The sequence below is a fragment of the Arctopsyche grandis genome, chromosome 12, assembly GCF_051622035.1.
Source record: "Arctopsyche grandis isolate Sample6627 chromosome 12, ASM5162203v2, whole genome shotgun sequence".
NCBI classification, from domain to species: domain Eukaryota; kingdom Metazoa; phylum Arthropoda; class Insecta; order Trichoptera; family Hydropsychidae; genus Arctopsyche; species Arctopsyche grandis.
Window position 1 is genome coordinate 13,581,851 of NC_135366.1, and position 16,361 is coordinate 13,598,211.

General features: G+C 31.5%; 2 protein-coding genes across 4 annotated transcripts in view; one reads left to right on the plus strand and one right to left on the minus strand.

Moving 5' to 3' along the window:
* The first annotated feature begins 482 nt into the window (after positions 1-482).
* LOC143919895 (uncharacterized) lies at positions 483-4,381 on the plus strand. 3 transcript variants are annotated; one of them, XM_077442464.1, is made up of 4 exons: positions 483-636; positions 2,007-2,163; positions 2,642-2,761; positions 2,850-4,381. In XM_077442464.1, exons 1-4 carry the CDS (start codon positions 592-594, stop codon positions 4,163-4,165), a joined length of 1,638 nt encoding a protein of 545 aa, XP_077298590.1. In that variant the 5' UTR covers positions 483-591; the 3' UTR covers positions 4,166-4,381. The 3 variants fall into 3 exon arrangements, with proteins under 3 accessions (XP_077298590.1, XP_077298591.1, XP_077298592.1); XM_077442465.1 differs by having other exon boundaries at positions 2,642-2,737; XM_077442466.1 differs by lacking the exon at positions 2,642-2,761.
* A 144-nt stretch (positions 4,382-4,525) lies between these two features.
* Positions 4,526-16,361, minus strand: part of Myo10A (unconventional myosin 10A) — an 82,385-nt gene continuing 70,549 nt past the window's right edge. Inside the window, exons 24-32 of the mRNA XM_077443151.1 lie at positions 8,113-8,392; positions 7,891-8,045; positions 7,676-7,814; positions 7,473-7,601; positions 7,154-7,363; positions 6,914-7,072; positions 6,706-6,831; positions 6,087-6,293; positions 4,526-6,006 (exon numbers count right to left, since the gene is read on the minus strand). Of these exons, the coding sequence (XP_077299277.1) occupies positions 5,842-6,006; positions 6,087-6,293; positions 6,706-6,831; positions 6,914-7,072; positions 7,154-7,363; positions 7,473-7,601; positions 7,676-7,814; positions 7,891-8,045; positions 8,113-8,392 (1,570 nt within the window). The 3' untranslated portion in view covers positions 4,526-5,841. The remainder of the gene's footprint in view (positions 6,007-6,086; positions 6,294-6,705; positions 6,832-6,913; positions 7,073-7,153; positions 7,364-7,472; positions 7,602-7,675; positions 7,815-7,890; positions 8,046-8,112; positions 8,393-16,361) is intronic.

A 16,361-nucleotide genomic window follows, 5' to 3' on the forward strand; every position in this document is an offset into this window, starting at 1 on the left:
TTGCCATGTTTTGGTTCGCAGTTATCGATCGATTGCGTGACATCGATCTGATTGGTCAATCAGATGTTCACACTTTTGTTTTACTATTTTTTTTAAAACGTAACGGTCGGTCAGGTGGCAACAAAACAGTAACGGCTGATCATTTTTTACGCCAATCATATGAAAGTCATATGTTAAAAAAAATATACGCACGCTATTTATAGACCCAACGTTTCTTCGTAAAACATTTCACACTACAAATCACACTTTTTACACACAATATTTACTATTTTATTTTACTACACACAATATTTACTTTATTTATTATTTATTTATACTTATTTTTATATATGTACTTTCTTTATTTATATGGGATCAAATTACAATTTGAATTTCTTCTTCGAATCAAATATACTCTTCGTAAATTGATGATTGCCATGCGACTTTGCATAAGAAGTGGTAGTGGTGATGGTGGGCGACACAGTAAAAGGTAGATAATGAATGTATGTAGCTGGTAGCATGTGGAGGTAACATAATAGTCCTACAGTTGCGATTCCGAAGCCGGTGAAGCAGTATGGTGATGAGCTGACGGGCTGATGGTATCTCGTCGACATGGTTGTCTGCGATAAATGGGTCGCCGTTAAAATATTCGAAGTTGTATGTAATCTATGCAAAAATTAGTGCAGTTATTAGTGAAAGTGTGGTGTACTTATTTTGTGTTTCAATGTTCAATTTCTTATACATGTGAAAAATATTATTCGATTTTTCTTCCACTATTTTTTTCGACCCTTTAAACATGTGTGCTCTTCACGAAAAAATTCAAGAATAATTCTTGTATCAATGTGATGAAAATAAAAAAAAAATCTCTAAATTTAATAAACTGGAAGTGGGATTTTTTCCTCTTAGAAAGGTCAAAAATATTGTGACCACAATTCTTTCCACACCCCTGAACGTATCAAGCTGAAAATTTATATTTGTATTCATTGTCTACTAACTTAGAGTTGATAAGGATTTGGTCAGAATTCGTAAACCGGAAGTAGTATTTTTTTTTTTTAAATAACATATCATTATTTTATTTTGACTTTTTAAATTGTTTTTATTTTCTTGATAATCTATATAATAATTATAGTGATTTTAAGTAATAAAAAAATTATGAACAAAATCCGACAACCGAAAGTAGAACTTTTGTCTTGTGTAAGTTTCCCTACATTTGCGCTCAATTTGTATCGAAAATGCTCTCATAACCGCTATGTGTGAACGTGTATGTATGTTTAATTATCGAATTTTTGTTTTGTGACCTTCTTATATTCCTCAAATACATAGATAAAGTCATGGATCCCATTGCAATTTTTTTTATTTTCGTTAATATAGGTATATTACACCAAAATAAACACACTATTGAAGTGTAAATCGAATTAAGTCTTAAATAAATGCCCGAACTAGTTTTTTTTATTATTATTCAACAAACAAAATCAGGAAGAACGCAAATAAAAGCAGATATTCAAAATATTAACAATTCAACATAATATTCACTTCCATTTTTAATTATTATATACAGCCATACAGTAGTCCCTTAGTAGTAATTCATGCTGCAAATCTACTTACTTTTAAAACTTTAAAAACACAATCTCAAATTTTCCAAATACCATGTTCATATGTATGTATGCACGTTGAATGTCTATGGTTTTCAATTGCTGTTACAATATAATGATGTCATGCATCTCATTAAACAAATTTCCACTGTGAATTGACAACTCTAACTAACCAAAATTATATCATTTGACGGCATTACATCAAACCTTTTATTTAATTTGTTTGGAATTTACATATAATTGAACTGGAAACCGGATTGCTTTAGAAGAATTGGGTCTCTCTATTACATAATTCTACTTTTTTAATGAAATTTTCTTTTTTATTCTCATTTTATAAATTTTTAATTCAGTCAATATTCAAAAAATGTCATATTTGGAAAAAAAATAGACAATTAATTCTTATTAATTTTGACTCGACTATTATATAATTTTCAGATATTTTGCATATCTTGCGTGGTTTGTAAGAGAGTGACTGATGATGAGGCGGTTCGAGTGTCTCTATATCTTCAAAAACTTTCAAGAGAGTGGTCACTTTTGCGCAACGTCACATGGACAGCAATTGGTGCATCTTTCGGTGATGCTGTGTATGGAGGTAATTATTAAAAAAACATCATTTATGTACATATAAAGTTAGATAATTAATGCAAATTTGTTAAAATGCGTTAATTGCATACTGAGTCACACGTTACGTTTGAGTCTATTGTTAAGAATTACGAGGTCAAGAAACAAATGCACATGCACTTGCAAATCATTTTTCCATGCTTATACTATAATTGAGAACTTTCTGATAATTTTCTGAATTTACTATTATGCAAGCATTTATTTTACTAAAAAAGTTATTACCTGCTGGTTTTTACTAACCTCTTCTTACTTTTTCTATTAGAATACATTCACTTAGTTTTCTAGTAGCACGGGTATACTGGAACTAATGATAACATATCTAGTGCAAATGCTATCTCTTAAAATATGTACTATGTAGGCTTTCGACACAAATTACTAGTATATTAGTATAGCTGTAAAGCATTATTTTAAATTCTAAAATTTCATTTAAAATATGATTATGTTTACAGGATATGTTATCATAACATTTGGACTTTTACTTGGAAGAATTTTTAGGGAAGTACCAAAAGGAAGAAGAATCCTAGAAGGTTTTCTTTTAGGAATGGGTGCCCTGTTTTTTATTGTCTTAGGTTATTTTTTTAGTATTAAAAATTATTTGATTTATGTATATGTAACATAAAATTATTTTTTTATAAAATTCCTTATTGTATATTTTAGGCGGATTAGAATTGGCATCTTTGGATTCTGTTCCAGATAACTTAATTGATAACGCTGCTGTTTTAGGAGTATTGTCTTTGGTTACAGCAGCATTATTTCTAATTGATTTAGCAGGACCACGCGGTAAAAGCACTAGTAAGCATTCGCAGACAGAAAAGCAAGATGCTGAAAAGAATACATTTAGCTATCCCAGCCTTCCACTAGATAGTAATGTTAGCACGAAAACAGAAAAAAATGATAAGAATACCTTGCAAAAACCAAAATTCTTCCCGGAAAAATTTAAAAAAGTAAATAAAAAGGAACAAAAAGTCAACAAAACAAACCACACTAATGAAATTACAAAAATTCAAGATATTAATGAGCACGATGATGTTGATACATTTATTCCACCCGAAAATGATGATGGAGAAAATACAATTGAAACGATTGAGAAATCTAAATATGGGTCAGTCAGAAATGGTAATTCCAAACTCTCTGAAGCTGAAGTATTTCAAAAAATGTCTCCAGAATACAATCAAGATGAATATAGAGGCCAATCGGATAAAATAGGTCGCACGCCTTTCGATCACCACCATTATAACGAAGAGATGATTAAAAATATGGAGTATTTAAAAGTGTTGGATGAAAAAAATAAAGAGTTGAAAAGTGACAGTAAATATTACAGTGAAGAGTCTTCAAGTTTAAATAATCAATATTCCAGAGATTACAAAAAAAATATAGCAATGCAAACAGATCATGATAAAAGAAATTATCCTAGAATGGGATTATCATCTCATACGGATAATGAAAAGCAGAGGCATTGGGAAACTTTTGAAGAAGAAAGTCTACCTCCATTTCCAGTTCGGGAAGACTATTTGCCTGAAGTACAAACACCCATATTTGCAAGAATAAAGGAAAGTAAAAATCAAAAAACATATAATATATATGACAATTATAATCATAATAACGTTTCCAATGCTAATAAACGGACAGAAAGCTCCCAAACAGATTCGTTAAGAAGTAAAACAAGTACTTTGAGATCGAAACCTCCTACGTTGCAGCAAATTGCTGAATATTTTGGTTTGGAACAAAAGAAAATTAACAAATCTGATAAGAAAGAAACTGCTTCTCAAGTGGATAGAGATGAAATACCAGCAGTATCGTTTTTGCTTCCTATGCCAGCTATTAGAGAAGCAAAAGAGCATAGTGATTTTAATAGAGAGCCAATAAGTCCTACGGATCCTGGGTATGTTCAATATACGGCTCAAAATTGGAATGAAAGATTGCATAGACAATATTCATCGAGAACTCCTAGACACAGTCCAACAGACGAATAATAAACATTACTATTATTACTTACGTAGTACAAAACAACAAATGGAAAGGCATAAAAGATAATATGTATCAAATGTCAACCACAAAGTACATATTATTTTACTAATATGTACATATGTATAATATTTACTAATATTTTATGTGGCCAAATGTACATTAAAACATATATTAATGAAAAATCACAGTCAGTGTTATATGTGCTGAGGATTCAAATTAATAAACAAATTAAATCCCACTGTGTTGTTTGCTGATGTGAAATTAAAGGAAGAGCAAAAAAAAAACAGGTGAATATTTGTTGTAATCTTGGGTATTGCAGCTTAGCCTGATAGAATCTATCAATGAAAATATAAAACACATATTTTATAAAAATTGATATATTTATTGAAATATATAATTTTACAATAGAAATTTATAAAAAGGTAATAAAATTCAATAAAATATACTTTTTAATAAAATTTTGATAACATGCAAAAAATATTATTGAAATTGATCAAAAAAATAATTTTATGATTTATGCTATTACATACTTTGCTAGTAAGAATTCAAAAGTATATTTTGATTTAAAAAATAAATACACAATCTTTGTGAATACAAATATTGACTTTTATGATTATTTACATATAAATTAAATACGACAAATAATTACAAATCAAAACAATGAACGGTGTGTACTGAAATGACCACAATTGGTATAATTATTCAGTTTTCAAAACATATATGTACTATTTTTAGTAACAACAATTTATATAAAAAAACTTCAAATGAATATGTAAGCGTAAAAATCTCTTAAGGAAAATTTTAGTTATAAAATTTTTAAATTGTTCATTAGTTTAAAAGTTTTCTTACTTAAGAAAATCGCATTAAAATATGCTCAATTACATTTATGGTACTATAAATCAATTGATGTTTAGTCATAAGTTTTTATATCTTTACAGAAATAATAAACTACAGTATAATTTTTTCTGAATTTATGCATTTTTATTTACAATTAAACTAAAGTACTTAAAAAATGAGCACATTGATGAAAATAATCACCCATAAAAAAATTAAAACAGAATGAACAATAATGAACTGAAGAATGAACATAAGTAAAAATTTAATTCAAAAATTACAAAATTTATAATTTGTTCAAAAGAATGTATGTATACTAGGTATATGTATAATATATAAAGCATCTACATACATATATCTCATTTGCAATAATTTTGCATAAATATATATTGTATATATATGATTTGCTATATAAATATTTATCTATTTGGTAAAATTAAAATAAAATCAGCTTATTAAAAAATATTTAATAATCTCCATGGTCATTTGTTTCACTATTTTCTCAAAGTTCATCATAACAAGACAATAAAATAAGTATATATTCTAAAAAATTATGAATTTAAATGAGACATTTAGACAAACAAATAAAAGCGCCAAAATATATTAATACTGAATAACTACAAAGCTCATAAAGACCAAATTATTTTCGACTATGTATTAAGTACATTACTATAATATTGGTCTAATAAACTGTAACAGTTCTTAGTACTAGAATTAAACTTTCGCATGCATGGTCGCTAATTTAAATGCTCAAACATTAAAAGTAAAATATAATTACATATAATATCTTAAATATACAATGTTATACACTTACATAAATATATTACATTATTGAAATAAGAAATACTTAATCGGAATTCAGAGCATTATTTCCCGTTTGTTGGAGAGTGATGTATTGCCGAACTAATCTAGAGACTTCATGCGCTTGTTCAGTTTGAAGACGAGTTACACGTTGTTGCAATAACGATCCACATTTCATATCTAAGAATAATGAACCATCCTCTGACCTCACCTGAAATAATTTAAACAATAACATAAATTTCTATTCAATATCCAAATTGTGGAATTGATTTTGAATGTAAATCACATTACCTTTCTTGTGCTGATAACTTCAGCAAATGGCCAATGCTGTAGCGTTTCGTGAGTTTGCACATCTAAGAAATGAACACCACGTCGATTCAAAGCCAAAATATGATCTCTCCATTCGGTAGAGTTGCTAACTCCACCTCCCCCTGTGACACGTTTCACTGCAAAAAATGAACTTCCGAAAAGAGGCCACTGTGAAAGGACAGCTAAAACCTGAAAATTCAAAATTCAAACATTTAGAAAAATAAACATAAATAATCAAATCTAAGTAATTTATGTAGTTCAACCAAATCACCCAAACAGAATCAAACAAAATGCGTCCAATAGTTATGAACGTACTATACATAATACATTATATATTACAATAAAGCTACAAATGCATTTGCATGGTGAACAACATTCATCACTGTTTCACATTCACGTGGGAAGTTATTAAAAAAATACAATAATGAATGCATTAACATTATAATGGTGAATGTACAGATGAATTAATTTCACTTTTTCAGTTCTTCGATTATATCACATTGAATAAATTAATGCATTCCACATTTGACTATGATCATATATTCTTTTCATTGTTAATTGCAGCATGTGCATGTTGTTGTGAAGAAATGACAGAACTCACTTGAGCTTTTGCTTGGTGAGTGCTTAGAGGTTGAGCCACAGCCCAATCTGCCTGAACTAGAGAAGCCCATCTAGCTGGTTTGATTTCTCTCAAGCCAAGTACCGGTTTAGGTAATAAAAATTTAATCTAAAAAAATAAAATTCACATTACAATATATACATACTTTTATTAGATAAAGTCAAGGGAAATTTTAATTAAAATAAGTAACCTCTTTTAAATGTGGCGGATGATTGAGATCTGCAGCACGGTGTAAAAGCGCAGCTACTAATGCAACATCTCGCAAAGCTCCAGCTGAAGGTCTTCCTCCACCAGGCAATTCAAGCAATAATCCTTCTAAATAATCCGGTGCCACTTGATTGAACAGGACCTGAACAAATGTAAAATGATTTTATTCATTATATGTATTTATTTTTTTACTTTACTTATCAAAATGGTTATGGAAACTGACCTCTGTATATAATGGGCTGGCATCGTGTCTTAGTGGATGATACCAAACGCTTCTGCAGAATATCAGATAAAATGGTTGTGCAGCCTTTTGCAATTCTGTAGTAACATCTAAAATATATTCATCAGATGCCAAAGGCATTGTGAAAGCATCACCTTGAACGATGCAATACAATGAGAATTCTGCTTGTTCTGCTTCGTTCATCACACCAATCTGAAAGACAAAATGATACATTATGTATAAATAATCGATACTAATGACAGCCACTAGATCATTAACAGATTTAAAAAAATTCTATTGTATACCAGTTTTCTAGACTTACCAAATCACATAAATCATGTATTACATCTTGCACCACAGTCGAGCAACGAGTATTGACAACTCTTTCAGCACCACCAGGTAACCTGTATATTTGGCGACGGGCACTTCGTCCAGCCGACACAGCAGTAACCTTAAATAAGCAAACACACATTAGACTTGCAAAATTGAAATATTACATTGACATTTTATTACACTAAAACATACTTCTTCCACGCTCGGGACGTTCTTTCTTCCGCCGCACCTGGAAGTCTTTCTCAAATTGGCCAAACATACAGCAGCTGTTCCTTGACAATGACGACGACGATCTCCAGCCGCTGACGTTAAATATTCCAATAAATACGGCCTACAAATATACAAACAAAATTATAATATCGTTTTACATCCATTGCTATCAAATTCTACGGTTTAATTTAACATACTTGAGTGTGTCGGAGCAACTGAAATAAGCAGCCACTATGCTCATCAATCTCCAAGCACGTTGGCATGATTCAGGATTTGGTGATTTATTGGAAGTGGTTTGTTTCATTAACTGGCAATAGACTTCATCTCTCAATGCGGCATGTTTATGGCAGTGCTGAAATCAACATTGGATTAGCATCATTCTATAAAAAAATGTTCAATATATTCGATAGAATCCTTACCATGAGTACAGTGTATACACATTTGACTTCTGAAAGGTCAGCAGGAGAGCCGTTAGGGGCTGCAGGAACTGGAGGTGCATCACCGCAATACCGGAGTACACATCCAAAGCAATCTATAGCCAACGCAGCCAACTCCGGAGGTCGGAGTCTTAGGAGTGGTCCTCGCAATTGCTCTGCTTGCCATTTTACTAGATCCGTTTGCCGCTTCCAAGTCCATTCACCGCGCTGTTGATTCTTTTGCTTATTTCCCTTCAAAGTATCAGTTTTCAAGGCATCCAAACTGAAAATAAATAGAGCAAAAATTCAAATAACATATTGATATATCCAATTAATAAAGTCATTTAACCAACAGCGTGGACAGTGGTTAGCATATATTCTTTCGAACATAGTGATCACGGGTTCGAGTCCCACTAGCTTCTGCTGGCCAGACTTGATTTGCGACTCTGGGTCGATCGTTTCCTATCACAGTTCGCCAATTTATCTGATTTTCATTGAAACGGTTACAACAAATTATCAGCCTTTACCCCTTTCTCGCAATTTTCGAGTTTTCAACATCTCGAATTTCGCTGATTCATATAAAAATGCTGCAAATTTGTCCATAAATGTCTCGCAAATTATGAGTTTCTCGAAATTTAATGATTTATATAAAAAAAAAGCTCCAAAAGTAAGTTTATCTCTATGATGCTTTGCTAAATTTATTCTAAAAATTGTATATCGATGTTTGCAATTGGCCAGGAAGGCGCATTGGGGTTTAGACCTGTTAGGCCTTCCTGGTATATATATATATATATATATATATATATATATATATATATATATATATATATATATATATATATATATATATATATATATATATATATATATATATATATACATATATATATATATATATATATATATATATATATATATATATATATATATATATATATATATATATATGTATATAAAATAATATAAATCTATTAATATCGATCAATAGGATACAGTCAAAGTAAATGACACGTGGCTGTAGAATATACATACATATTGATGTCTGACACCATACGATCGTATAATCATATATGTATGTAAATTGCGAATATACCTATAATAACGGATAGTTATCGCATAAAGCATTTATAACGGCATATACTCACGCGCAATTAAAAATGTATACGTTAATTAAAATTGACAGCTTGCTGAGATTCAATTCACAACATCACAATTCATACGTTTAAAAATCAAACAAATAAAAATACTTCATTAAAAATAAAAAAATAAAACTGTGCGTCACTGACGAAACGTTCACTTGACGTAAAAGATCGATTTACAAATTGTTCGTTTACGAAACAGAGCCGCGCAATCGTAACAATGTATGAATTACGACTTTTGGAATTTTCTCATCATTACACTTTTGTTTAACGTTGAGAAAACAAACACATTTATTAATATTTTCATGGAAAAATCTCACTGAAAAATATAGCGGTCGAATTTTTTTTAGTGATCTTGCGATACAGCACATTCGGACGTTGTGTGATTGATATCGTTACCAAATAAATCATTTTTTACTTTTCATTTTATTTTCGTTACATTTTATTTTTTGAACAATAATAATATCTGATATGACTAGTAAGTATACAATGCTCTCTAAACTTTTTTAACCGCATGATAATAAAATAATAACAAAAAATATACTCATCTAAGAATTTCATCATACATAGCATAAACGACATTGGTCGACGATTTTTCATGAATTATACATACGATCAGATACATATTTTTGGGTAAGTAAGAACAGTTATTCTTTCGTACACACATAAATATGTGGTGAATTTTTAGTGTATTTTCCGCTCTCGCCGATATGCACCAAATACTTAATTATCAAAGTGTAATTACTCACCGTGGACAACGCCTAATTGCTGTTTGCGTTTTTTACACCATTTGATACCCTATAATAAGGGAAAAAATACAAGTAGACGTTATGCGCGTAAATGCCATAATTTGCGGTTAGATAACAAAACATGAGAACTTGCGAATATGTTAAAGAAGATGAAATAATACATATTCAGGTCTGTTTATATTATACTGCCACAGCTCAGACCGGGAATTGCACGTAAACTATATTCTATATATGGACATAATAATATTTTCCGTAACATGTAAGTGGCGTATACGAAACAGCAGTAATCAACACGATCTATTCATACTATACATTAGTACATGTCACCGAAACGTATCAAGCAGAACCGGTTTTCTTTGGCCACTGTGAAAATTCACGCATAATGGTGGCGAGTGCGCCCGTACTAACGAAAGTGTTGCCATGTGCACATTAATATTTTCTAAAACATCATATTGTGACAATATTGGCTCGAAGCAAGCAATATTGCGCCGTTTTATCGCGCTCTGTAATATATATGTAAGCCAATTTTGCCTTACACTTGGCCAAAACAAGTCTGAACGTGCCGAAACGTGCGCTGCTGTATAGTATGAATATAAGTAGTCTTATCCGTGTACTGCTGTGCCAGAATGGATAGTATAAATATACCGTCAAAGTATACATAATAATGATATGTTGATTTGTAAAAACTTTTAAAAAATGATTTATTTGAAGCTCGATTTTTATATGAATTAATGCTAATGTAATCAAATATATTAGAAATTTTTATATTTAGACTTGACTACAAGATTCTTAGTTCTGAATATTTACATAGATTAAGCTACAACATTCTTGGTTCTGAGGTACTAACATATTACATGCATATTAATAATGTGGAAGAGCGATGAAAAGTGCAACAATGCAACATTCCTAGCTGGAGATTTATGCGTGTGAGCCACCCAAGACAAAATGCGAAATCACAAGTGAAAACAATTTGTAAAAAAAAACAGCACTTGCATTTTAGTGGACGATTTGATGCATGTTCCAAATAGCGTGAGGAAACTCTGCAGAGACATCAATGCGGACGTGAAAACAGGAAGGAAAACTGCACCGTGGAAAACCGTCTCAATACCTTTGGGTCATCCTACGAATGTGTTACACGTCTTCACCTCTTCGCATCTCGATTTTTATAATCGATTAGATGTTGACTTATGTACGTACTACAGTTATCGTTTTTTAACATATGTATATCATCAGGTCTCATATATTATTAAAAACTTAGACAAGTCCAGTTTCAATAACGGCATTCCAGGTGAGATCAACATTTCTTTTACACATATAAAAATCAACGTTGACGCGATGTCATCGCACCGTTAAGCACAATTGATATTATTATTTTTTAGCGATTAAAAAAATCACAACAGTAGTTCTTACTAACAAGCCTATTATAACAGTTCCATTTTTAAACTTCTTAAAATTAACAGTTAAATATTATGAGTATAATTTGAATATTAATAGACGTTATTTTTCAATTTATATATTTAGAAAAAAAATTGCGTCTTAATGATTTTCCACAACGACGAACGTGTATCGAGCTCGAATTTTTACAGCCAAGTCCGAATCATTACAAATACATTTAATTCAATATTTATTCATGAACTTTCAACGATAGGTAAGTAATGTATGTATAACACGTGCACTTTTATTTAGACTACAAACGCCTACGCCGTAGCAAAATGAATATTCATGAAAAAGGCGCGGCGCACGTGCGTTTAACGAAATAATTAAAACATATTATGATGAAAATGTACAAAAAAAAGAGCACTGGGTGCGATAGAGTGCGTATTATGCGATGAAAGCGCGCGCATTGCGAAACGCGCCACGTTCACCGCGTCTACTCGATTTTTACGAAATGGCGCCAAAACGGGAAGAAAATTTTAAGGAAACGTCGGCGAAAAAAATACAACAAGCGTCAAGCTTTCTACACACGTGCGTTGTTCGACTGTCGGAGCAGTCCGAGCAGTACTGGCGGTTACGCGGGTTCTATTCCGGACGAAGCAAGGTTGCGTTATCGCCTTCCCAGACCGAGCTCGGTCCATTGTATTGTAATCGACGACGATTCCTACATGCAGTGGCGCGTCACCTTTTTTGTTGCGTACACCCGTGAGAGCGCACACTGCCCAAGCAGAGCCACCGCCGAAAACAATAAGTCATATTGCAATATGCACTCGAATATCATCACATCCGCGAAAAATACAACTTTGGGCGTTGCTACGAAAGTGCACCACTTAATCATAATTATGGGCATATACATACATACATATGTAGGTACGACTATGTACCTACATATATATTTAACAATCACCAAATTCAGATTTACGGCGAATTTGTGAGAAGCGGGGGAGAAGAAGATCTTGATCAGCAAAGATGTCCTAATCAAGAAGAATTTCATATTTTGAGGTTCGTGAATGTAAGAAGTACACAATAAAGTTTTGTGACTAATAAAAATTGATATGTGTATGGTTAGCCTAATGACATGAAATACACATTTAATAAAAAAAATCCAAATTTCAAGGAAATTTGTATTTTGAATATTGGGATTTTAAGCATTGAAACATTCACAGAATGTATACGCCACAGCGTAGTGCGGTAGAGCTATTGCATACCAGTAGATAGGTCGTGGATTCAAGTCCCGGCCTCATGGCTGATGGCGAGATCTTATGGCGATTAAAGCACAGATCGACCCTGTCTTGCTAGAATTTTCCGATGTTTCTAGCTTAATTGTAGTGACGGATCCAATAAATCGGTATCCTCCCCTTCAGTTTTTCGAAAATTCAATTTATTAGCATCTCGAATTTGTTGAATCTTATAAATTTATAATTTTTTTATTGTTATTTTCATTTTTATGTATTTATTATAGTAATTAAATAGAAAATAATAGTGAGATTCTCATGACTCTATTTAGAGCTATTTTTTACTGTTCTTGTTTAACTGTAAGACTGGTGTGACGCATTGGGGCAACCTGTCAGGTCACATTGGTCATTAATTTGCTATTATTATTGTTATTTTTTTTTTCATTTGTTGCGTATTAACTATAATAATAATATAAATAAATAAATAAATTCTACCAACAACATCAATTGTTGTAAATGCATTGTTAAAGGTTCGCCGAACGTTTTTTTTTTTTGGACTCTAGCTTTGTAAATAGAGCTAAGCCACCCCGATTCCTGGAAAAAGCACGGTGTCTATCCGCAGTATAGTCATGACACATATGATGTATACATGTGTGTAAAAAAATAATATAATAATAGTCCGAACTAATTACTCTGTACCAATATTCTTTTTCTGGAGAAAACAATTGTGAGTGCAATTGAGCTTTAGTTTTTCAAAGATAAAAACAAATCAATTACTTCAAAAGTAAAGAATATATAAATTGATGAAAAACGGCATATATTGATTTGATCTGAAAAAAAACTAAACCATTCTGTCATATAATATCTACATACATAATACCATGTACAATTCAATATTTACTTTTGAACCAAGTTTTTTTTTCTCTCAAGAAAAAAAGGTTTCGACTGCCTAATGCAGATCAATCTGAGCTTCCTCGTATTGATACCTATCATACTTTATATTGTTTTCCAAAGAATAATAAAAGTAGATGTCACAAGACGAGTCGCTTCGCGTGCGGTCACAATACTTTCACACAAGTCACACAAGAACGAATGCAGCAATTTACGAAAAGTTCTATTACCTTTACACATGATAGATAATAATAAATATGCATCCACTACCTATTATTATTGTTTCCGGTCAACCGACCATTTTTGAATCGCACGATCAAAGTACGTACATACATACATACATACATACATACATACATATATCCGTATCCGCACTCGATCGTGCGACGAGAATTTGAACAAAACATAATGCATGGCTACCTTCTATATGTATGTATGTATTTATTTACACGTAAATTAAAATAACGCAATTATGTATAACTAATATATGTATAATAATAAATTTATCAGGGATCAAATAATGAAAAATAATCCATTGAAGTCGTGATTTAAAAAACAAACAACCGTTGTTTTCAAAATTAAACGATACGCGGTAATAATATTAATCAAAAGATTTTTACGTAATCGCATGCAAATCTTCGAAATCTTCATTTTCGTAGAAGCGGAATGGTACTTGAGCTGAATGAAGAAACAGATTGCCTTTTTTGTACCGGAACAAAAGGCTGCTGACTTTTGATACCCGAGGCGTTTGCAACAGCAGTCAATGACGCGTCCCTTGATTTCCCACACAACAATAGTTAACACTTAACGTTTTTAATAAACGAGTAAACAACGCTAGGGAGATTAATTAGCGCCAGTCTCCCTTCACTTCTTTCAAGTATCAACATCATACGAAACTCATTAGTCAGCTTCACCGTCATCTCTCTCTATGTTGTTACTCGACGCATCGTTGCACATCAGGAAAAACTGGTTCAATTTCCAAGTGATTTGGCACTCGCTCCATCTAATTACATCTTTGCTTATGAATATATACGGAGAAAGTCGAGAATAATCATTTAACTGTCACACTGATGTATTATATTTACTTGAATCTAATCATCACTCACTTAAGTCTCATGTAAAAAGATAGAATTGGGTTTATTCGAACAGGGGAAAACTGGATCCACCTTCTTACTAATTCGATATATTTCTGCGGGTAGAAAGATTTAAAAATATACGAAAATAAAAATTATTGATAAAAACTTGTTTTTGAACAAGGAACCAAATCAGTTACGTGTGGCCGAGCAGGATACGAGGGGACTAGTGACGTCATACCGAGTCCCCTTGTATACTGCTCGCGCAAGTGAGGCTGTGCGATAACAACAGGGAGATCTCCATGGCTCGCTATTGATACATATGTATCTATGTATGTGCTATTCAAAATTTACATGAATTAGCAATTTAAAATGCATCCACAAAAATAAATAACTAAAGACTCGTTTCAAATATCACATACATGCAATTAATCACTGTCATTTGAAGATACATATATAATGAACATATTTAATTAAGATATACTCGAGTCATCAGGCTTTAGAGAAAGGAAAGTAATTTGATGATTCACCTTTCATATGCAAGATGTGTTTTTATGAAAAAATATAAATTCTTTATAAAAAAAAATATGTTAAGTACATAGTATAACTATTATTTCCTTTATGGTGGAAAAACTAAGATTTACGACCATCAGGAAGTATGATTTCATATATTTGAACCAATGCTGAATTTTCATGGACATACGTACATACATACCTACATATTTATGTATAAAATATATGTACATATGTACGTTTAAAACAAGTATTTTTTTATGATATACATACATATGTATGTATACGTACATACATATCAGGGGGTGCCCTGACTTTTTAAAAAAGAGACTAAGTATGGATAAAAAAATGTTTATTCATAATTATTGAATTATGTATAATAATCTGTCTTGAAGTGATGAGTATAATTTTTCATTATTGTGCTAACAGAACAGAAATATCTTAAGTAGCTTACTTTTCTTAATAAAATCTTGTTTGTCTTCAAAACGTAATCATCTGAATGATTTGTCGAACAATCGATTGAGAATTCAACATTCCAAGGCCTCGTTATTTGTTCTACGGGCTCCACACTGATTTGTTCTAAGGGAATCATTTCCTAAGCCAAGTCCCTTGCCACATTCGCCCTCAAGAAGTTATGTATGTGTAAATATGCGTTATTTTAACGAAACAGAATATATTTAGTGAAAATTAATAAATGTTTTGTCTTTGACAGAACGCCTACAAGGGAACAGAATTGAGACGGCGTCCTTATGACAATACACTAACCACCACCTCAGGTTTTTGAATTTCACTAATCCCCGTAAACAATTTCACTAAGCCCAGTGGACAACGGTTTGAATTTATTGTAATTGAATTGTTGATATTTTTAAATCTAAAGTAAAAGGTTTTAGGGAACTAGCCTAGTCCCTCTTGGTATAATATACACATCCAGGATTAAGCTAAAAATCAAAATAATCAACGTCAAAAACGTTTTATACAAAATTTTATCTGTAATACATATAATAATACATATGTATATCATTTTGTTCACAGTTTTGAACTTTCGTAGTATGTAAATATGTAGATATATAGATCAAATCAAGATAATTTTTGACCAATAATAATAACTTATGTAGGTTAAGAAATTTATATTACAAAGTGCGTCTTCTGACAGGATGTTTTGGTATTCAGTTCAATTAATATACATAAATTACGGGAACAAATACATAAATTGTGCATTCGTTCGTGTGAAATTTTCCACTGGTTGGTCAAACGACGAACATTGCAAACGAACTAGAT

Excerpts from the sequence above, each read along its gene's own strand:
- LOC143919895 (XM_077442464.1), top strand. The coding sequence starts at position 592 with ATGGTTGTCTGCGATAAATGGGTCGCCGTTAAAATATTCGAAGTT. Across the intron at positions 2,164-2,641 it reads CGGTGATGCTGTGTATGGAG|GATATGTTATCATAACATTT; the intron begins GTAATTATTAAA and ends TTATGTTTACAG. Across the intron at positions 2,762-2,849 it reads CCTGTTTTTTATTGTCTTAG|GCGGATTAGAATTGGCATCT; the intron begins GTTATTTTTTTA and ends TGTATATTTTAG.